The sequence below is a fragment of the Coenobita brevimanus genome, chromosome 84 (genome assembly GCF_032717465.1).
Source record: "Coenobita brevimanus isolate Jiangsu-jjx chromosome 84, ASM3271746v2, whole genome shotgun sequence".
Taxonomy (NCBI): Eukaryota; Metazoa; Arthropoda; class Malacostraca; order Decapoda; family Coenobitidae; genus Coenobita; species Coenobita brevimanus.
Genome location: NC_137037.1, coordinates 49,319,464 through 49,343,689, shown reverse-complemented (window position 1 = coordinate 49,343,689; position 24,226 = coordinate 49,319,464). Strand labels below are relative to the sequence as shown.

At 40.6% G+C, this 24,226-nt stretch overlaps 1 protein-coding gene across 1 annotated transcript; it reads left to right on the top strand.

Moving 5' to 3' along the window:
- Nucleotides 1–246: 246 nt before the first annotated feature.
- On the top strand, nucleotides 247–22,730 carry LOC145410007 (inactive hydroxysteroid dehydrogenase-like protein 1). Its single transcript, XM_080280216.1, has 8 exons — nucleotides 247–436; nucleotides 6,048–6,170; nucleotides 6,379–6,489; nucleotides 6,851–7,071; nucleotides 10,479–10,608; nucleotides 11,580–11,677; nucleotides 14,220–14,317; nucleotides 22,654–22,730. Exons 1-8 carry the CDS (start codon nucleotides 253–255, stop codon nucleotides 22,667–22,669), a joined length of 981 nt encoding a protein of 326 aa, XP_080136342.1. The 5' UTR covers nucleotides 247–252; the 3' UTR covers nucleotides 22,670–22,730.
- Nucleotides 22,731–24,226: the final 1,496 nt, after the last annotated feature.

The window sequence follows — 24,226 nt, the reverse complement described above, 5'->3', positions numbered from 1 at the left end:
AGAGCAGCACGACACTGAATGAGTGAATGATGGTGAGCACCCCCACCTTCCACATACTATGCAATAATAGTGTCTGAATATTATTCCCATAAGGCTAGACACGGACGAAAGCAGGCGAGTAGAGATCGGGTTATTTTTGGCTGTTTTTTCTAGCTGCTGGGCGAGTTTTGAGCTAGTGGAAATGGCAACGCTGGGCTTGGCTAGACAAACGCAACCTGAGCCCAGTAGTTTGTGTGCTTCCAGGTCTAGAGGATGAGTTGCTACGCGCTATTTCCTGGCTTAGGAGATTTTGAACATGTTTTAACTGTAGTGGGACTGTTGTTCGTGAGTAAGACGGTGCTGCAGGGGTTGTGGATTCTAGTTCGCAACGTGAGGGCACACCTATGGTCACGGCTGTGGAACAAGAAGCTGGGAGAGACGTATGGGAAGTGGGCAGGTGAGTTGAGATCTCCATTCCCCCGAAAGGGAAAGTTTGATGTGCCACTCCCGTAGGACTTCTAATTTACCGTCACAAGCCATTCATCTGTGCCTCTCCTAATGAGCTGTAATGTATACGAGCTGCTAATGTATGAGTGATCGTGCCATTGCGTTTGTTCAAAGTTTCTTTTATCGCCTGTTTTTTGTCACCTTTCCGGTAGTTGTGCGTCGTTGCGGAATGTTGCCTGGCCTTATGGAATGTTCATGATGTGAAAGTGTTGGTGAAACGGGAAAGGTGCTGTAGGACACGACTGACCAGCATATGGCCTATTTAGCAGCAGGACTGCATAATACCCGTGTAAATTTAATTAAAGCATCATGTATAGACTTAGCCAATGGGAATATTTTACCCTACACAGAGGCTATTTGGGGAGTGTAATTTTATTGAAACTTTGAAGCGAAAATTATTTATTTATGTGTTTTTCAGCAATGGAAATGCTTTTCATATACCTGGTAAGTGATTTTCCTTTCTTGTGTAGGTTAGGCTTACTGAAAACAGTAGCAAGTGTGGGAAATGTTTCTTACCTGGAGGTATTGAGTAGGGGAGCAAGAAGAAAGCTTCCTGTTATGATTTCACTGTTTGTATAATACTGTTTAGCTCTTTAGTTATCTTCCAAGAACTTAAAAGCTGAGATATTCTTGACTGACATACCATACTTTCATTGGCCAGAATATTTGTTCAGCCTTTTATATAGTGTTGTTTGTCCCTAGCAGCTTGTGTGCCTAGCAAGCTGTGAGGAGTGACCATATTTTCTTGCAGTGACAGTGGTGGCAGACATGAACATGGGTTTCACAGAGGGGGACAGGGCCTAGCTTGGTAGTAAGTGGTGTCTCAGTGATGCTTCCTTTAGGATGACATGCTGCCTCAGCCCTTGTACAAGATCATGAGGGTGTCTGCATGATCCATGGCAGTTAGATTTGTGGATTCTGTGGCTGTGGTGGACATACTATGTACAAAACCAGTAGTTTTTAGCATCTCTTTGCTACTGGGCACTTGCCTCTCTGCAAATCCTAGGTACCTCTCTGATGCAATCAGTGCCTCTTCCTTTGCCAAGCACTATATTTAGGTGGAGACACAGCTATTTGATGATGGCTGTGCAGTTTTAATTGATGTTTACCATTGTTTCCATTTCTGCCACTTGACCTCAGTTTATTCATCTTTTGGATTTTTTCCACAGGCCAACTGCCACTTCTGTGCATGTCTCCACTTCAGCCTCCGGCCCTCATCAGCATTTCCCTGTTCTCCCTTGTACTTCAAGTGCAGGACCCTATATCTTCAGCCTCCTCTCTGAGGATCTGAGTCATCACCAACAGGGGCTTTCTTTCTTGGACATCAACTCCCTCATCTGGCCAGGGCTGCTGACCTGCTTCCTTTCAGTGTCTACCAAGTCTAAAATTTCCTGAGCTATCAGCTCAGAAATGGAGGGTTTGAACTCCACAACACTTGAAGCTTTAAGGTTTTGTTGTGGGACTGTCACCACATAATGGTTGGGATCTGTGAAACCTGGTTCTAGCCCTGCTGTTTACCCTGCTTGGGAGGTTATTTCTCGTACAAGTCAGACTATCCACCAGGGAGGGATTTGGCCTGTTAGCCAACTCCCAGAATATTTTTTTCTTGACATTCAGTCCTTCTCCCAGTGGTGGATGGAGGTGCAGGCTGCTTTGGTGACCCTTCACAGCCACTAGGACCCCACTTCAAATAGCTCCCCAACATTGTGATCCTCTCTTTTCCAGTACTTGCAACGTTGGGTCTGGTTAGTACTTGGATGGGTGACCGCCTGGGAACACCAGATGCTGTTGGCATCCCTACGTGTCAAGTGGGGTTGGTGGAGGATTAGTGCCCCTCCGTGTAAAACAGTTAACTCTAAGCCCTTGGCCACCTCGTTTGGGATACATGGCATCTGGCAATGAATGAATGAATGAACATCTGCTTGAGTGATTTTGCTTTCCATTATCTTGTTGTCCAGGTAGGCCCATAAGTGGGTAGTAACCTCCAGTATTTTGCAGTTATCTTTCCTTGTCTCTGATGTCTTCTGATGCATAACATCCTCACTGGCAAATTTTAGGGGGCAGATGGATGAAGTTTATCACTGTTGCATCTATTTGCTTCCCTATCCATGTGGATTATCCAGATCTCACTCCCTGCAAGTTCCCAACAACATCGGTGGGGGCTGTTTGCTTATTTTTTTGCCAGTCTGCTAAACACTGCATCCACCACTTGGGTGTTCATTGGTGGTCAGATACTGTGTAGTCTAGGCTTCTTGTCGGGCCTGGCATTCCCGTAGTTACCATCCCAGTCGCACGTTGGAGAAAAGTTACCGTCAACCTGATAGTGAGTGTGCCTACACTCACACAGCATTTAAAGGAAGGCCTTTTCCTTCTGCTCCAGCCATTCATCTACCAGCTTCTCCCACAACCGGAGGTTCTTGAAGGCCTTATCAGGTAGGCCAATCAACTACTCTTTTCATCTTCATTTTAATGTTGTGAACCTCCTTGATAATCTCAGAGACTGACTTCTTGACATCCGTATTTGGTTCTCTGCTTGGTGTTCCCCCAGCCTTGCCTTCTGCATCCTTGTAAACTGTAGTACCATAATACAGCTTAGCATCTTGTCTCCTCCTGCTTTTGGCTTCCACTCTTCTTGTACAGCCTCTGAGATTACTGATGCACTGTCCTCCCTCCACCCTGGCAGGGTGGTTGGTCATAGTGGAGAAAAAGTTTCTCATGCTCCATCCTCCCCCTCCTTCACTTGTATAGCATCATCCTGTCAATCTTTAATCACAATTGATATACTGGAGAGTTCCCAAAGGCTTGAAAGAAGTCAGTACTGTTTGCCTTTCCTGAGGCTGGTAAGGGACTCAGCCCTCCCATCGCCCTGTAGACCTATTGTTTGCCTCTGTTGTGAAGGGAAGCTGCCAGAGAAGATGATCACTCACCACCTCTCATGGTGACTTGAGTCACATGATCTATTACTGGAGGCTCAGTGTGGATTCTGGCTGTACAGGGGCACCATGGACATGCCATACACTGTCAGATGGATTTTCTTGTACATGATAGCATACCACCAGCAGCTCTTCACTGATCTGAAGAGGACTTTTGACTCTGCCCACCATGACAGCACACTGCTCCAGCTCTCTTGCCTCAGGACCTCAGGTCCTTCCTTGCCATGGCTTTCAGTTTAGCTCTCTGGGTGCAGCTTCATGGTATCGATGGGCGAGACTATGTTTTTAACCTCATCCAGTTTGCAAGGGGGTACCACAGAGCTCAGTACTTAGCCTCCTCCATTTAAATATCATTATTACAGATCATCCTCAGATCCCCGATGCTACCTCCCTTATATTTGCTAACAACGGGACCATTGTGAACTGAGCTGCCTTGTTTGATGAGAGACAGCATCACCTACAGTCGGAAGCATCAGCTTTCGAGGTTTGAGTGCACAGCTGAGGTTTGTCCATCAGTGTTTCTAAGGCTCTCAGCCTCATTGGTTAAGGAAGCTCCCTAACACCTCTTGTCATCTCCCACTGGCACCACTCAGTGCAACATCTCATTCCCGACATCCAGGCCACCACTGACCAACTCCTTCAGGGAGACTGCTTTGTTCATCAGTGGGTTCCCTTGTATGAGGTTGCAGATGCTGCATCATGGATAGCCCTGTATTCGACCTTTCAGTGAATCTTTACAGCTGTCAGAGGCTACTCACCATAGGCTTTTGGCTAGAACATGTAGAGGAGTCATGAATGCTGACCTTCAGGCAACCCTGCCCACTGTGGCCATAAGATTGTGCCACTCAAACTCTTCCTGTCACTTTTGAAGCTCAAACACCCTCCCACATCCAGGACATGACTCATACCTGCTTGTACATCAGTTACGGTGGCTTTGCATCCCACTCCTCTCATGCAATTCATATTGCCAGTGCTGCAGGGTCCAGGAGGAGACTGTTTCCTACTTCTTGTTGCATTGCTTCTGCTTCTGATCCAAATGCATTGTGTTGCAGTATTGCCTACTAGCCCCTGGGATCACAAACCTTTCCATCCTCATTTTCCTTGGAGGAGGGGCATAAGTCATCAATTCCATTACTGTATCTAGTCCTTTTCTACACTTGTCTTCCTCCAAAGATCTGGGCAGCTCCATCACTTCTAGGTAAGATGTCCTCTTCATAAGTCCCTGGTAGGCCCCCAGTGGGCCACTCAGCCAACAGTGTGAACCAAGACACAGTATTTCTTGCTAATATCACATCTGACAAAGCATTCCGTTGTTTAATGGTCCTTTCAGAGAAGCACTTGGCTCCAAAATTTGTGTGCCAGTGAGCTGGGTGATGAAACTGTGATCTGTACTTGTGGAGGTGTACCCTGATAAAGTTAAGCTAGTCTATTGGATTTTTAGGTACAATAACTGTAAGTTATGTTCATGTAAGTATCATTTTGAGCATTAGGTACTGACTGCAAGTTTTGAGGAGTTATTATTAACTCATAGATTCGGATATGTTTATGTGAGGCAACAGAATGTGGTGAATGCTTTTGGCGTATCAGATAGAGCCAAGATTCTGGGGGCTTGAATGATGAGTGAATGGAAGAGTGGCCCATTGGATTGGGCAAACTAAGGCTGTCTGGACATGCTACTCCTCACCCTGCCCTAGGTTGGGAAAGGAGGTCCGGAAGAGGATGATGAGATAATGAAAAGACACTGATGAGTTGAGTAAAATAACTTGTCAGAGCAAGAATATATAGCCAAGATTCTCACCACCAGGAAGGGTTATTAGAGCCTTCAGATGACTGGAAACCACCCTTAAACTGAACAGAATAATTTGATTGTAGCAGACTTTAAATATTTAAGATTTTTCACATTCTGAAAGTGATGAGCCATATAAACCTTATGATTGTGCCCTCTTATTTATTGAAAATGTAATTTTATGCCAGGTAGAAGTACTCTAAGATTATTCTGTTTAGCTAAGAATATGTACCGGTAATAGGAACCCAAGTGTGTTAATACATTTACCCTAAACCCTTCCATGGTCAGGACAGCTCTGTTATTCTTTTTCTGTATGTTATTGCAAGACAATTTGTTTCAGCTGAGTGGGTCATAGAAATTCATTCTGAGAGAAAACCTTACAAGACAAAAGGTTAAGGCTAATGCCAAACAGTATTATTGTATTCAGCTGACAGAGAACCCAACCTAACAGGGCTAAGGCTAATACAAAACTGTTTCATTCAGCACTGGATAATGTCTACTAGTAATAGGATTAATATATTGTACTCAGATACCACCATTCTGATAACTTAATCTGAAGTAGTGTTATACAGTGTACAAGTATTGGCAGAAATTACTGGAAAGCTGTTGACATCAGACATGATAATTATATTTGCTCATGTGTTAGGTAGAAAGAAAGTGGCATATGCTATACAGTATATACAGTAGGTACCATTAATTTTACTATTGGTGACTGTAAACAGACAATTTCTGGATGTCACAATCAGTGACAATAGATTCAGATATTTTTTCTTCATTTCTCATAATGCTTTTTTTTTTTTCTTTCTTTTTTCTTTTTTCTTTTTTCTTTTTTTATGGGACAGTTGTGACAGGCAGCACAGATGGCATTGGGAAGGAGTATGCTAGAGAGTTGGCACGCCGTGGAATGAACATTGTCCTTATCTCTCGCACTGAGGAGAAACTGCAGAAAGTTGCTACAGAGATTGGTGAGTGGTGCAGAAAGCCAGATTATCTGTTAGCTAGTGACTGAGTGTAAGCTAGTGGAAATCGAACATTTTAATTAATATTTGGTACAATATTATTTCATTTGTTTTACAATTACATACCTTCTTGTAGGCCTAATCTTATCTGTGGTTTGTAATTATAGATACTGACAGTTTAGGTTTATGAAATACCATGTCATGTATCCCACAGCGGAGGAGTTTGGAGTAGAGACAGAAATTGCAGTGGCAGACTTTATACAAGGGCGACCAGTGTTTGAAAACATTGCACAGCGTCTCCAGAACAAGGATATTGGAGTGCTGGGTAAGATTAAGTAACTCATCTTTGGTGTTTTCTTAGTGTTATGTATTTTTTGTAATTGTATTTTAACTTTTGTTTATTTGGTCAATCAAAAATTTTTAAAGATTTTAGGAGGGTACACTTTGTTCTCTCCACATATTGCAGTGTCCTTTGGCTTCCATCTGAAGGTGCTCGTCCGTTGATAAATTAGCATGCTGTAGGAGGTGGTTGGGAACACTAGGCAAAACTCCAACTTATTAATAAATTTACTTATTATGAACTTCTAATGCTGCTAAACTATTCTGTAAAGAACATCCCTTTTAAGCATGAGGGAGTACTGTACTGTACAGTATTTGTATTCACTGAATATTCTACGCCTTGTCAGTGAACAACGTAGGTGTGATGTTGCCGCATCCAATGGAGTTCGAGCTTGCATCAGAGCGAGATATGTGGGCCCACATCAATGTTAATGTGGCAACAGTACCAGCAATGACTAAGCTGGTTCTGCCCGGGATGTTGTCACGAGGACGAGGTGCTATCATTAACCTCTCTTCCTTGGCAGCTGCCTACCCCATCCCCTTAATGGGCATCTATGCTGCCACAAAGGTTTGATATCGTGTGTATTAACCCAGTAATTTATTTGTACTGAGCAGTAGAGCTTTTTTAGGTGATGTATGGATCATAGAAATGAATATGGACTTTTTTTTTGTTTTTTATGTTAAAAGAAGGCTGTTCTTTTTCTTTTTTGATACAGATCATTAAGTTTTGTTGATGTATGGCAACTAAAAAATTATTTGGCACCCTTGTGGTGTGATACAATATGATGCACGGACTGAACATTCTGCATTACCAGAGCCACTAAGTGATCATGGTTTCAATTCTGGGAAACATTTCAAATCTTGTCACATCCAGGGATGCTGAATAGTTTATTAGTGGGTTAATATTTGAGAAAGAAGCGCAAAATTAATATCTGATTATGTGATTATAATTAAAAATATTAAAGAGTTGCATAACTGATGTCAAAGAGGTAAGAGGAATGTAACCAAAGTATGATTTTTTTCTTTTTTTCAGAAGACATTTAATCCTGGACTTCATTACTCTTGCCATGAGCCCTTAAGCTCTTTTTTTTTTTTTTTATAGTTTTTTTGTTTGTGTTTCACCCAATCAGGTTACAGTTTGCTTATTTTTGTTTTCTAATTTTGACCCATATGAAGTGGAGTGAGTGTAGTGAAGTACTATACCAATATTTTTTGGAAGTCACAATCACAAAAAATATTGTACTGCACATAAATTGTCATGGCTAAGTCTGCTGAGTGTTGTAGATCTGTCTGAGCATGCAGCAGACTTTGTCTGCAACATAATAAATAGATGCTTCATAGAAAGTAATTTTGTGTTGTCTGAGAAATGTGCCTGGCTTAGGCCACGACTCAAGAAACCTGGCCTTGATGTTGAGAGCATGACAAATTATCATCCCATCTCTAACCTGTCTTTTTTATGCAAGATTACTGAGTTGACCATACTTGATTAACTCTTACCACTGCTGGAACATAACAGAGTTATTCCCATTGTTCAAGTAGCATACAGAAAATACCATTCAACTGAAACTGCGTTAACAAGGATTCATAGTGACTTGGTGGCAAACATATATAGTGGGATGCCCTCTCTCCTAGTTCTGTTGGATCAGTCTGCAGCTTTTGATGCAGTAGATCATAAAATATTGTTGGATTTTCTGTATTTTTATGGCGCCCATGACATTGCTCTTTCGCTCCCTAAGTCGTGTATGTCAGACTGATCTCAGAGAATCGTTGTTGATTACACTAGCTCAGATTTTGCTCCCCTTCTGTTCAGAGTCCCTCAAGGATCAGCTTTGGGTTCAGTTTAATTTACAGTCTACATGAGTACAGTAGTTTATCATTTTTGATGCTCACGACCTGTCCTGTCATTTATGATGATGGCACTCAGCTCTTTATTAAAATGTCAGATATTAACGGTACCAAAACTAAGCTTGAATCACTAATGTCTGATATTAAGATCTGGATGGCAAGGAGGAAACTTAACCTGAATGATGGTAAAACTGAGATCATCATCATCAGTGGAAACAGATTATCATCCATCATCCAATCGTAGGTTGCCCCATGAGAAACGTAGAAGCCTGGGGCTAGGCGAGTTGGTCCTGACATTGAAGATGAGTGATCAGCCTCACTCATCCCTGAGTGGCATTATGTGAGCAATAAACTCCAACCATCTCTTGGATATGAACCTGCACTGGCTCAGTCCGATTGGAGCTCCTTAATTACCCACTAAACCACATGGCGCCATAATTTGGTTTTGTGGTTACTACCCAGCTTAGTAAATGGTTTCCTGGCATACAGGAAGCCATTTGTCTTGTCACTCAGTGTAGAGTCACCCACAGGCAGAAGGAAGAGGAAAGAATGAAGGAAAGAAAGACAGAAGTGGAAGGAAAGAGGAGAGGAAAGAGCAGACACCCAAAGCAGCACTACATCGAGTGAGTGGATGGTTAGCGCCCCCACCTACCACACCAGATTATTATTATTATTATTATGAATGTGTGAGGAAGAGAGGTGTGGAAGTCGGTGAGGCTAGGGAACTGACAGGAGATCGTGCTGGCTGTATGAATTTTGTGAGGAGTAGTGCATGATCAGGGATTTTTGGCACCCCTTTTTAACGTGGCAGCGTCTGGATTGACTCTGTCTGATACGATTATGTGAAGCTACAGAACGTGGTGAATGTTTTTGGCGTATCCGATAGAGCCAGGATTCCGGGGGCTTGAATGATGAGTGAATGGAAGCATGGCCCATTGGATTGGGCAATTTTGGGCTGTCTGGATATTGCTACTCCTCACCCTGCCATAGGGTGGGAAAGGAGGTCCGGATGATGATGATGATGATGATGATTATAATCATTGTTATTATATTTATTAGGAAATAAATGTGGAAGAAGATTGCGGAGTTGGCAAGGAGTATATGAGAATGTCTGGTGGGCACCAAACAAGATGGTTTGAGGAATATGTAGACCATATAACTGCAGTAAGACAGATATTACAGAAAGTATATAAGAATCAGTATAAGGTATTTATGAATTTGGGGAAAATGTAAGACAAGACGACAGAGAAAGATTGTGGAAAATTTATGTATATTTAGTGTGAGTGGAAAGCTTGTGAATGCTATAATTTTTTAACAGTGGTAGCACGTTGAGCATGTTCTAGAAGAGTCAGTGAATGCCTAAGTTAGTGGTTCAAAATTAATGATGGAAGAAGACAAAAGTGTGTGATGTCTCCTTGGACATTCATTAGGTACAGGAATCCCCCTTTATATGAAAGGGGTATGCCAAGTAAAGTTCTTTCAGATAATGGCTTTTTGGATAGCAATGGTGATACAGCTTGAATTCTGTGGGATTATGTCATGTGGCTGTAGAGGGTTACTCCTGTGGAACATTAGCCAATCCTCCCCCCAAGTACATATCAGGTCATTATGCACTGTAATTATTACACACTTTCATTATCACAGTACATGCAGGAGAAAAATAATGCATTTTACTGCATGATATTGAGATGGTTGAGGCACGTGGAGAGGATGTTGTATGATTTTACTGTGTGATATTGAGATGGTTGAGGCATGTGGGGAGGATGTAGTGTGACAGTTGGGTATGGAAAGCAAGAAGTGAGAACATGGGGGTAAGGTTGTGAGACGCAGGCTGAAAAAGACCTGGGACAGGGTCATAGAGTGTAATCTCAGGGTTAAGGGACTGAACAGGGAAGTTGCCAGAGATTCAGCAGTGTGGAAAGCAGCCATTAGGTGACCAAGGCCAATGCATACAAGCAAGTTGGAGTCTTTATAAATAATCCAGTAAGAATGATTGTAAACATATGAAATCATGTAGCTATCATTAGGGTGCAGAGGTTAAATGTACTAAATTACAGTAGCTTAGTCTCGGGTTCTTATACTTCAGTGGTGGTAATATTGGGTTGGCAGTTACTATTTTATCTGTTGCAGGCATTTGTGGACTTCTTTTCCCTTGCACTGGAGTGGGAGTACAGAGGGTCTGGCATCACTGTCCAGACAATCACTCCTGGCTATGTCTCCACCAACATGACCAAATTCTCTGAACTGGTACACCGGCCAGGTATGCCTTTCATGTACCCCAACTCCTTGTTGTGCCGTGTATGTTGGGGATGTGTACCAAAATACAGTACTGCATCATTGGGCTGCTGTTGCTTAGTGGTGGACATGAGGAGAGGTGTGGGGTGAGTTCCATCAACATGGCCTTGGACCAGGATGGGGATGGGGTTGTCCCCATTTCCCCATCTGGGCTTGGGGATGTGCAAGTGAAGCCTATGGTTGGTCTTCACATTTTATTTATTCCAGGTATGGAATGGAGAAGCTATTAGAGATAGAGCAGCATGAAGAGCCATTAGGTGACCAAGGCAGATGCATGGAAACATGTTGAAGCCTCATTAAACAAAACAAAATTAAATAATTTTTACACAACTGATCCTGGTAATTGAGAAAAACTGGTTGATTAGCTTTATAGGTAGCAGTGGAACTTTGATATGCAGTTATTCTGTAATATGATGTGGACTTTGTAGCAAAAAACATTCATAAAAATGTCACTGTCTCTCCCTTTAAAGAATCCTCATCTTGTGGTTGGCCATGGTATTGCTGATGTTTTCTGTGGAATGGAAATTGAACCAAGTGCTAAAATTGGCTGATTTTCCCAACTGTTGGTAGAAACTGTTGGAAAAAAGAAACATTTAGACACATAATAACATCTGTAACACTTTGAGAGTCTCAGCTTGGACTTTGGCTTCATTTACCTGTGGCTGAATGCTTCCTGCCTATGAGTGATAATTGTGTGACTAGTTACCAAGCGTATAGCCACACTTCACTTTCATGGTAGTACCTACCAGGGTCAGTGATAGTTGATTACATACAACACAGACTTTTATGTAGAGGAATAGCAAAAAATATACTATAAAAAAGGTGACATACAGCAGCATCTTACTCTACAGCAATTTTTAGTAATCTGCTGTTTGTACTGGATATTTTTAATGGAAGGATGCCATTATAATTTACGTATGTAATTGTTGCCTGCAGGTTTGTTCATCCCCACTGCAAGGCAATTTGTGTCTCATGCGGTGCACACCCTTGGCTACGCTTCTTGCACTGCAGGATACTGGGCACATGGGATCTTGGTTAGTCTCTTTCTTCATTCTCTTGTCCCTTTTTCCAGAATGATGAGAAATTACCACTTTTAGGAAAACTTAGAGGTGTATCATTAACTTAGTGAGCCTGGCAATGTCTTTTTCATTTTAGTCTTGCCATCACCTGATGATTTTATTCAGTTCAGGATACACTTTTCTAACTGAAGGGCCTATATATATAACTTTCAAAGACCCTTCCACTTCAAGAGCTTTTTTCTGAGATGAATATGATCATCAAGGGAAACCAACAGCAATATGAAAAGGATGTCTGAGATCCATAGCTATCTAATTACTTTTCAAAGCCTGCAAGTCAAAATAAACAGGAGACCTGCACTGAGGTAGGCTGCTCCATATATATGAGTGAAATACAGTATATTGTGGATTATGGTTATTGTGTATTCATACCAGACTCCTTTACTATGCATATATCTGTAACCAGACACCATAAATCCTGAAAGGGTGGCCGTTTGTCTCTGAGTTAGTTGCTTTATGGGGAGGGACACTAAGCCTCCACTAACCCACTTGTTGACACGAGGAGAACACATAATGGTTACACCCAGCATTTTAAATGGTTTCCTGGCTTACAGGAAACCATTAGGCTTGTCGTTCAATGTAAAACCACCTGAAAGGAAAGAAGAGTAATAAAAGGTGATATGAAAGATGGAAGAAAAAGGGAGAGTGGAGACCAGACGCAGAAAATGAGTGATTCTAATGAAGGAAGTAGTAGGCAGCACTAATCAAATGAGTGGATGATGGTCACCACCATCTGCCATACTCCTTTACTAAAAGGATTTTTTTCCCGGTCCAATGAAATCTGGTGGTTTGATTAATTAACGTTACTGTAGCATGCTGCTGAAGGGATTCATGAAACATATTATCTTTCATGACGTGGGATCTCTGAAGTTGCATAAATTATTGCTCTAATAAAAGCAATATAAGTATTTGTAACTGTACTGAAAATGTCTACAGCTCTGTTAACTGAGTCATTTATAAAGAATGTGCCATGAGGAAAAACATGCACCTTAAGTAACATTTGCTACTATTATGCAGTGACAAGCAAGACATTCTGAATGACATGGATAGCTCTGCCTCATTTGATAATAGTTAAAGTCATATGAAGCTTTGCTTTTGTGGCTGAGAATTTTGACTGCTTTGACACCAGTTACTGACTCAGAGTTTTATGAAAGTCTGTGAGTTGCATGGTTTGCTGGGAACTGTTAATAAGGTTGAAGCAGTGACTGATGAAAGTGAAGTTGAATCTCAGAGTGATGTGCTGGTAAATGGAGAAAGAGTCGGTTGGTGAATTAGTCTGAATACCTTATTAAGTTGTTGCTGTTGCTGTTGTTGATGCTCAACCCTGATCTGTCTGATGGAGCGGACCCATCAACCACAGTAAACAACTGCTTCTTTGGGGCCATCAGTACAGTACATACACCATGTAGGAATCCAGTGTCCCCTTGTGGTTGACAGTGCCTCACCAGGGCTGGACCAGGGTCCTTCCCACAGTAAGGTGAAGGGAAATAATGAGGAGGCTTGGCTCCCAGGTGGACGTCACAGCTGCTCCACCCAGAGTGGCCAGTGCCACCACATGTAGGCTCCTCATCAGTTACACGTTGGTAAGTATGCAGAGGAAATGGAGTGTATAGCGTTCAGGGAAAAATGTATCTGGTGCTGTTTATGCCTGTAGATGCAAATGAGAGGCCTGAGTGTAAAGGCTGCAAGAGAATTGCGTGAAGTTGTTTTAGTGCCATCATTAATGTGTAGGAGTGAAACTTTGATTTAGCATGAGAATGAGAAATCAAGAGTAACAGCCCTGGAAATGGAGTATTGAGGAGTATGTATAGCATGTGTTCAGGTGGATAGGATGAGAATGTGATTCATGAAAAATTAGAGTTGATGAAGTCTTTTGATTATTTTGGTGAAGAGTTTATGCTTAGATGCCATGATGATATGGAAAGAATTAATGTAAATTGGATGGTGAAATGGGTATACGGTACAGTATATAAGTCAGTTTAAAGATGGAATAAGGGGTGTTAGGCCAAGAATAAGATAGATAGATGTGGGAAATGAAATTGAGATATAGTGAGTTGTGGAAATTGAGGAGGCTAGGGAAGTGAGAGAGGTTGGTTAATTGATGTGTGTGTGGAAAACCACATGATAGTCAACTGATGAGTATCTAAAAAATAATAATAATAATAATAATATAAACACTTGGATGAGTTTGTAAAATGAAGGCAAGATTGTTTGGGCTTGAATGATGCATCAGTGACTGTATGGCTCATTTCACTGAGTATGCTGTCGATAGTTCTGTCTTTCATATTTCCTTTATCTTGCACAAAGATGGATCATACATCAACCCATCTTTAGATGAGAAAGGGGATGATTATGATATTACCAGCATTTGAATGTATGTACCTGCAGTGTAAGAGACAAGAAGCAGGTTTCTGGGTATTTTATGTAAACTATCATTTTTAACCAATTTTTTGACATTGCCAATCTGATATGATGGTAAAATTTATTTACCTCTTTTCAGGGCTACCTGGTGGACACCTTCCTCAACAGGTGGTTTTTCATGTATGGGAATTATTTGTGGAATTCACTGCTGCTGCACAACATGAAGAAGAATCAAGCGTAAGCATAGCAACTCTTTGTTAAGCAGGGGCATGACATCAGTGTGTCACCATTCTCAGGCATGCCAGTGGGGGGAGGGCAGTGGGCATCCATACCCTATACTATTTTTAAATCCAGATCAGTAAAGTCTCAGTTGGCATTAAAGTTTAGCTTGTGAAATGGCTTCATTCTGTTTACATCATTTCATCTCCTATTTACTGTACTTGCATAGAATGAATCGTTTGTAGCTTGTTTTATTAAAGGAATATATAGTTTATCATATGAACTATATATGCATACAGTAATTCCATACTTAATCCACAGTTATGTAAAAATTGTGTCTAGTTACGCTTGTATTGCATCATGGAAAATTATTTCAAATGATACTGTATATATAATCCCACTATGAAAAGTATCAAAATGTATCTAATTATTTGATGAGAAGGTATCTCTTCTAAAGCTACATAAACAGTTTAACCCCTTCAGACCTAAAATGTGTTTACCAGTTTGATCTTACCAACATCAGACTATTCTGTTCAGCCAAGGCAACCCCCCTCATAGTAAAAGGATTAATAGAGGATATATCTAACCCCCCAGTTCAACAAGTCTGTCTGGAGCTTTTTATCTGAAGATAGAAAGAATAAAGCTTAAAGATTTCATCATACTGAAGAAGTTATGACCCTCAGCTTGTCTGATCACAAGCCTGGTTAATTGCAGGATGAAGTTGCCCTTCTCCTGCAGTCCACCACCCTTCTTTCTGCAGATAGGGAGGGAGTTGAAGATCATTGACTTCTTGAGGGGCTAAAGCACTGCAAACAAAATTGTTGTGAAATTATTATGCAAATTGTTTTAGTCCTGATTCTTCACAGCATACCTAAATTGATTTCTAGTGAACGGATGATGTGCTATGAAGAAAATAAGTTAATAAACAAATTTAAAAAAAAAAAGTTGGAGGAACATAAAAGGAGGAATTACTGTACGTTTTAATGGAACATTATCACAGTAAGGCATTTCCAAGTTAACCTGCCATTCTTTTGGATTGATTTCTGTTTCACTTTGAAAGAATGTGGAGACTGGCTTAACTTTGCTGAAGATCAAGAGAAGACTTTGATATGGATTGAAAAGTAGTGCCAATTCATTTCCGTTTGTGAAATGAAAACTTGCAAGACTAATCATAGATTTAAAATGAGGATGTTATATTTTGACTACGAAATAACTATTAGGAAAGTAAGTACATTATTAAAAGGGTAATGTCATGGTGAATCTCGGTCTTATTGCAGTGATGATATTCCTTTGCTCACCTAATTTATTGTTGTTGCAATGCCTTCATGGTTGAGAGCACAATGGAGTAGGGATGGAGGTGTCTGTTTGCTTTAACCTTGAAGTTCCCTACTTACTAATGTCGTATATATTTTTTTACTTGTTATTTGTTTCCTTGTTATTTTTAATATTTAATAAAGTTACTTATAAAAGCTGAATTCTTTTTAAGTCTTTGAACCTATTCCTTTAATACCATGTATAGTATTTATTAGCAAATAGCCAAAAATAGTTGCATAAAATGTTTAAATTCCATACCATAAACCCCTGGCTGTGGCATGCCTGGCATACAAGAACTTTCTTGGGGTTGGAGATTTGAACTTTTTCACCTCAAAATTTTTAAAACAAGTACCATACATTAATAAAAATCCATATACAAGTAGATCAGTCTGACTACTTATGAGAGAAGCAAACTAGATTATTCCAGTTGCCCCAGTTCACACATTATGATGAGCTAGACACCTTGTTTTTGGCCATTGGAACATATCTATGCTGAATGGTGTCCAGGATCATGGGGAGTAGTCACCACCAAAACTGCACAAGACAAAGGTTATGTCACTCCCATGTGGTCATTCATCAAGCATAAAAAGGTGCTTCATGCTTATGGCCATGGCTGAGGTATATGGGTGCTCGCACCTGGACGAAAGCGAATGGAGATTTGAGTGATGAGTATTCCATAAATGTTGACATGCATCAGGGATCAGTCCTGAACCCCTTACTGTTTATCGAGGTGCTTGAAGCTCTCTCATGTGACCAGAAATGGACACTCATGGGAGATGGTATATGCCAATGCCTTGGTTTGATTGCAGAGAATGAAAAGGATGTGGAGGAAATATTTAGGGAATGGAGAGGCAGAATGGGGCACAAGAGTTTGAGAGTAAATGCAGGTAAAACAAGTGATGAAATCTAGGACTGGTGGCAATACTGTCAAAGCAGAGGGAGCATGGCCATGTGCAGTTTGCCATAAGGGTATGGGAAGTAACTCCATCTTGTGCAGTGTTTATGATAAGTGGGTGCATGTGCTGTGGTAGTACATTAGCGGCAGGCTGCGAAATAATACTTATGTTTGTATGGTGTATAGGGGAGAACATGTATAACTATCAGGTGTGAAGGGATTGATCTTGCTGGAGAGTCTCGAGTGTGTGGAGGAGTTTCTTTATTTGGGGTACATGTTATGTGCCAGAGGTTGTGCTGGAGCCAGCTCTATGACTAGGATAAGGAGTGGTTGAAGGAAGTTCAGGGTGCTGTTGCCTCTCCTAACACTGAGAGGGCTCTCCCTCCATGTTAAGGGATCTTTGTATGCTGCATGTGTAAGGAGTGTAATTCTGTATGGCAGTGAGACCTGGGCAGTAAAGGAAGAGGATATTCATGGGCTCAAATGTACTGAAATGACAATGATTAGATGGACATACAGTGCATCCTTTATTTCACGACCTGGGTGGGCTAGGATTACAATTGAAGAGTTGAGAGGAAGGTGGAACTGGAACGTATTGGTGTTGTGATGAAGAGGTGTATGGGATGATTGGACGTATTGAGAGGATGGAGGATGGCAATTGGTGTGGAAGGTAAGGAATGGAAACATCGGGGTAGGGCTGTGAGAGGCAGGCTAAAAAAGATCTGGGATGAGGTCATAGAATGTTACCTCAAGGATAAGCGACTGAATAGGTAGGCAGCCAGAGATCAAGCAGCATGGAAAGCTGCCATTAGGTGACCGAGGCTAACGCACATAAGCATGTTGGAGCCTTTATAAATTATACAATATGATGCCATAAGAAAATGCATAATTTTTTTTAAATTAGGCAAATTTCTGAAAGGCACGCCACAGGTTAATGGAAATGCCTTCTGAAAGGCACAATGCAGCCGAGGGGTTACTTGTTTATTTTTCACCTGATATGTTTTCCTGTTACTGTTCAAGGCATAACCTTTATCCTTTGTAAAAAAAAAAAATGCAATAAAAGGGTGTTTCATCTTTCATAGACTCTGCTGTAAAGTAATCACACCCAATTCACTTGAACAGTGTGTACCAAAAGGCACCTCAGAAACCTATAGTGCTCTCAAACAGGGAGTGAATATTGCTTGTCACTCATGACCTGTAATTTTATCTCGCCCAAAGAAGCATTTGGTTGCACACACCTTAGAGTTTAAATGAGACCTGCCTATACCTAAGGGCTGAAGCTTGCAGGTAAGGAAATATGGGTGGTGTGGTAATAGAAAGAACACCTCATGGACTAAGAGTACAGTACTTGTGAAAATTGAATGTTGTGTTTTTGGCAAGGATTCAGTTGACTTGTTAACCAGGAGCAGACATTATATAACCATAATCACTGGAATCTGTTCCATGTTTTTTTGAGGAATCATAGTTGTAACTGATTCCACTGTCTCCATAGCCAAAGTATTAATGATCGTAATTATTTCCACAGCAAAAGTAATCATAACTGTAATTAGTTCCACTGCAGAAGTAATTGTATCCATGATTACATTTGAATTACCTGTTATCTTTGAAACTCAAGTTGTATGTTCTCAACAGAAAATAATAAATTTGCAGGAAAATAAAATAATGGAAAAGGCATATACTAAGATTCCTACTGGGACTTAACTTTAATTATTATATGAAAACATGCCCTTGTCAAACAATAGCAGACAATGGGAGATATGGGAATGAGAACTAATAACGTCCAATTATGCTGCTTGGCCCAGCAGCTTGCCAATCAGCTTCATGTATTTTTGGTTTGAAAATATACTTTTTTTTTTTTTTACATCATTAAATTGAATATAGCTACAGCCATTTGGCTTTGGCATTATTTGGAACAAAAAGAATTTCTGCATTATTTTTGGTTACCAAGAATTTAGCAGTTTGTAAATTAATATCAAGTGACCAGCCAGTGTATTTTGAAATGGGAAAAGTGGCTGCCTGGAGCTTGCTTGAAGGAACCTCCTGGGGTGGAGGTGGATGATGAATAAATCTCTGCCCTTCATTGTCCTTTACTGCATTAATAGACTGACCACTCATAGCCTACAGACAATTACTTCTTACTGTGCCTTATATTCAGAGTCACATTTCAAACAGTGAAGCCTTTGATTGGTAGCCCAAATTAATAATGTCTTGCTTTCCTCTGATATACCTATCTATCTATCTATTGCCAGACGCCTTAATCCCATAAGGGGTGGCTGTTTGACTTTGAGTTACTTGTTTTACGGAGAGGGGCACTAACCCTCCACCAACCCACTTGTTGACACGTAGGGAGCATGTATGGTTTGGTTATATGGTTACCACCCAGCGTTGTAAATGATTTCTTGGCTTACAGGAAACCATTTGGCTTGTCACTCAATGTAAAGCCACCTGTAAAGGAAAGAAAAGCAATAAGAAGTGAGAGGAAAGATGGGAGAAATAAGAAGAGAGGAGGGCAGGCACAGAAAAAGAATGATAAAGACTAAGGAAGAAGTAGGCAGCACTACATCAATACAGTAATTTAATTTATAATTGTAATTGTTTACAAACATTTGGAATCACTCTCATAACTGATTCCAACACTGTGGGTGAAATCATAATCATAATCATAGTCTTTCAAAGAACTGTAACTTTAATCTTAATGAACTTCATGGATGATGGAAATATTACATGTCTGAACAGGAGGCACAGAGGGACAGTGTTCATTTACAAAATGCTTCATTTTTATGTGAAACTTGGACACTGACCAAGTAGGCAGCACCAAAGATATGTTAAACCAGGATGCATTTTGTAAGAGTGGCTGTTGGTGTATGAAGAATAGAGGGCGTGTATTAGTGGGGGTGCTCATCATCCATCCACTCAGTCTACCTGCAGGTGATCACTCTACACTGCATACAGAAAATCATTTATAACCATTTTCTGGAGTTGGGAGAAAGAATATTTCCAATGTACTCTCTGCAGGCCTGATGGTGACAAGGGAGAAACACTCGTAAGTGGTATTGAAACTGGTGGCTACGTAGGGGTGCCCATCATCCATGCAGTCAGTGTAATGCTGCTTTCATATGACTCTACACTGAATAGCAAACTAAACTGTTTACTGTAACTCAGGATGCCAAATATTACTCAGGTTGATGATCATATAGTCAAATTTCACCTGATGATCTAGCGAGTTAAGACATTGCAGCGGATGGAACCTGGAAGTGTGTACATCCAAGAGGTGGTTGAGGTTGATTTCTTTTTTTTTTTTTTTTATGCGAGGAAGAAGGAACCAAAGGCCATGAGCCTGCAATAACAGTTCCCTCCAAGAGAAAAACAAAATACACATAATGCCCATCAGGGGCAATTGAGGCTGGTCGTTCTTGTCCTAAGTATATCAGGACAAAGTATCCTAACCCTGGACTCCTATGCTCTTTACTGGGCATATAAGGACTGGGTGTTTGGTGGATGTATGATATGTACAGTGGCCTAAATGATGGAAAGGAAAATTGATAACGTGTAAGTGAGGATGTGACATATTTGGCAGTAGTGTAGTCCTGGGAGCCTGAGGAACCTGGGCCACTCCAGTTATACTCTTTGCCCCTCAATGCCCTCCCCCCTCTCCGTTTGAAATTTTGGATTACTGAATACGGGTACACTGTGCAGCAGTGGATCCCCCATAATAGAGCTTGGCCCCATCCTGCTTCCTCTCCCCTTATCCATTTGTGAAGACCTGGCTACACTACTCATATCTGGTGGTGTTGGAAAGGGAATATATTCAGCTACATGGGAGGAGAGAGAATTCTTAGGTGAGAGTTTATCTCTTCAGCTGGGTGACAACTCTTTTTTTTTTTTTTTTTTTTTTCAGTCTTCATATCCTCAGATGATTTTATTCAGCTTAGGTGCAAAGGTAACATACAGCCATCATTAACCTTTTTAGTATCAGAGATTCACTTATAATAAACATTATCATCTGGCTGTAACAAGAATAAACTACAAAAATATGTCATCATGCTGAAGTGGGTGAGGCAGTGATGCAATGGCTTTTCCAGGGTTGCTTGTTACTATGACTGCAAAGGCCTGTGTATTAGTATATCTTGGAAAATCATGAAGAAAATATCACTAGGATAAGGTTGCCAAGGAAAAGGCCTTAATGCTCAGAAAGATAACAACTTTTCTATTGGAATTACAGTATGTCAAAATTTTCCCTTTTAATAGTTTAAATATCCTAACATCGTATAATGGTACAGTATGTATAACTTTTTTTATATGAGGCAAAACTTTGCACAAATAATTTAGAGGCATCAAACAACTACAGTAATCCAAAAGCTGCAATGAGAAGCAGTCTGTAAGTCTTGGTTGGCTCCCCACACTGCAACACTTTTTCAGCTTGACAGTGCTTGATTGTGCTGGGATGCATGACCATAGATTAAATTTACACAACCTGGGTGCTTAGTTGCACGAATGAAGGCAAATTTCTTTTTTCCTTTCTGTCCCTCTTGAGTGAGGTCTGTACAAGGCAAGTGCCTCATCCTACCCTAACCTTCAGTTTGCCTGCCTTGTAGTGATATGGAACTGTGCCATTGGCTGAGATTTAACACTATTCTTTTAGCTTATATTCCCCTCCTGCCATAGCACTGAATAAATGGCACAGAGAAGTTGAAGGATGACAGTGGAGGAGCCCCAACATAGCCATACTCACTGGAGCTTTGGGTTCTTGGGAAGAGTTTCTTGGCTACCTTATGATACAGTGATCCATTGGTTATAGCAATTGGTACTGCACCTAGTGCCTGATAACAAAATTGCTCTATAACGAAAGCATGGAACAGTTGGGATTTATCCACCTTGGTACTAGGCACCCCTCTTCAAAACCAAAATTTTCTTTTCTTCAACAATTTAGCCCCATTAAATATATACATACTGGTATGGTTCAGTATCAGACACATGTAGGCATGGTTAGATTAGTAAAAAATGATGAAAAGGACACAATAAGGAAGAAACACATACCATATAGGGACCTGAAATGGGCTTGAGGTAAGGGGTTGCTAGGCTAGCAAGTTGAGAGGTAGTGGTCTCCACCATCTAGGACTAACTCCTCGTGTAGGGCTTCAGCTTTGAATCCTTCAAAACCATCAGGAACCACAGATTTTGCATCATGACTGTCAGCAGAAACCAGCTGAATGGCACGATAATAAAGTTTTATAGCCAAAGAATGTGCAATAAAAGCAGGAGAGTAGATTTTCATCTAGCAGTGATAACATGAACTTCTATAACCGTAGGTGCGATAACCAAGGGATCACTGTACGTAAGTCACCTTCTCCCTCAAGTCCCTGAGCATTGAGGAGAACCTAAATGCTGAGAAAAAAATTGCTGACTCAGTAGAAACTTTTGCTCCATGAAAGGATAAAATAGTGAAGTTCAAGCATAAAAATATATCCTTCTATGAATTTTTGGTGCATCAGGCTATAATTGAGATTTAATAAACTATGAGTCTGAGACTGTAAGGGGCTACTTAAGACTGAACTGTATTCCTTGAACAATTTGTCCTTTCAGAGTTTTATGTGGGTAAAGGGAAGTCATAGCAAAGGTTTCAAAACGCCTAAAGCCTTATTGTTCAGTGTTACAGTGGTATCTTGAAGCTTTGGTAGACTAACAGAGTAATAGTGTCATTACAAATTGCTTCTTGTACAGTCCAGCAGAGCTTTTAATTATCATCCCAACAGTGGATGATTAGTTTCTGCTTTGAAGCTCTGGCTACAACTTCTCTCCAGACATTGGTCAGGATACAGGGTGGGCAGTATATCATACACAGATCTATTGCTAGGATTTTTTTTAATGGGGTTGCCTAAGGATGGCCAAACCTAATAATGGGATGGCCTAAGGAGAACTGTTTAGGATTGTCTGGTGGTATTCTCTCAGAAATTAGGGGTGATCAGTGGAGTGGCCAGGTATATTTCAGGGGTGGCCAGTATCACCTCATCTACCACTCTTGCCATGCCATTGTTCATATGGCATATGCGATTCATTATTTTTTTTTGAGCCTTACATGCAGTACCTTTAAGAATACAGTACTTAACATGCCAACAACAAATTATTATTATGCACTGCTTTTCAGAAGCCGCCAAAGGTAACCAGACAGACTGGACCAAGTTTCTTCCTGGTCACTCCTGAACACAGCTGAAGTGTCTTAATCATTTGTTGACTCCATGACTACTCTCGAAGCTTCCATGACTACTGATAGGTCCTTATTTGTTGTTTGTCAGCCAGGGACTGTTCATAAAAATGGCTGTACTTAAATGTTTATTTGTTGTTCTTGTTTTGTTTTCTTGGGGAAATATATTTTTTCATCCTTGAGGTTGTGTTTGATGTATGATTACTGGTATAAAGAAGGTGATCATGAAAGATTTATGATTAAGATTATTATATTTTGTGTCCAGTGTCATTATCTGGGCCTGCCTTTAAATACTGTACTTAAAAAACTATCCAATGATAAGGGGAAGAGAAAGTTAGAAATAAGCATTATATCTTCACTAATGATTTATTCCTTCTTTGTCTAGAGTAAGCTTTTTTTTTAATATAATTTCCTCTCATTATTTTTTCCAACCATTCTCTTCTGCTTTCTTTGTTTCTCCAGTTTCTTCCTTTCGTTATCTATCATAGCATCCTCCTTCTCTGCATCATGGCCTTACTTTTAAGGCAGTCATATGATAGGCCTAAAATTCATACCTTCAGATTTGAATTTCCAAAACTCACAAAGGGGATCATATTCATGGGGAAGGTATTTGCCCAGGAAAGGTAGCTACATTAAATCAGTATAGAGTTGTGCCACTCAAGTTTGCACAATTTTACCAACTCAGTTCTTTGTCTGTTATGCTGTACCTTTATTGATAAGACCATGTACGGGAGGTGCTTCTTATTACCATAATGCATTTTTTAAAAATCATGTAATGCCATTATGGGCATTGGATAATCTCCTACCCTTTAATGCCTTCAGCATGGTGATGTCTAAAACTTTGTTTCTTTGCTAGTTCCAAACTATTTTATTCAGCACAGAAGGGACTATTATTACAGGCAACTTGGGGAGGGGGTTGATATGAGCTTTTAATAATTAAGCAGAATTATCTAGAAGTATCTAGTAGATATGGATGTGATAGGAAGCATTAGGAGGAACACACTGAGGTGGTTTGGCCATGTGGAGAGGATGGAGGGTGAGCGACTGATGAGGGGAGTGTATGTGAGTGAGGTGGAGGGGGAGGCCAAGGATGAGATGGAGGGATGGAGTGGAGAGGTATATGAGAGAGGGAGGTGTGAGTTGGGAGCAGGGCAGTGAAATGGTGGGGGACAGGTTGACGTGGAGGTGATTTGTTTGTGGCCACCCCGTACAGGATTAAGGCATCTGGCAATAGATAGATAGATCTAGTAGTAACACAGATGCATAAAATAACATCATCATAGTGAAGGGATTAAATTTTCTTGACTAAAATAGCTTGTTCTCAAGCCCCGACACCTCAGAGTGAGTAACCAAGGATGAGATGTTACCTGTTACTGTTTTGCTGTGTATATCAGATGGCAAATACCCAGGTTAGGCTGAGTAGTTCAAAATACTGATTTAATGTGGCGGTATTTTTCAGTGGCAAACGGTAAGAAATAATTCTGTAACAATTGTAATACTCAAAACCAAATTATTA

Excerpts from the sequence above, each read along its gene's own strand:
- LOC145410007 (XM_080280216.1), top strand. The coding sequence starts at position 253 with ATGAGTTGCTACGCGCTATTTCCTGGCTTAGGAGATTTTGAACATGTT. Across the intron at positions 437-6,047 it reads GACGTATGGGAAGTGGGCAG|TTGTGACAGGCAGCACAGAT; the intron begins GTGAGTTGAGAT and ends TTTATGGGACAG. Across the intron at positions 10,609-11,579 it reads TGAACTGGTACACCGGCCAG|GTTTGTTCATCCCCACTGCA; the intron begins GTATGCCTTTCA and ends TGTTGCCTGCAG.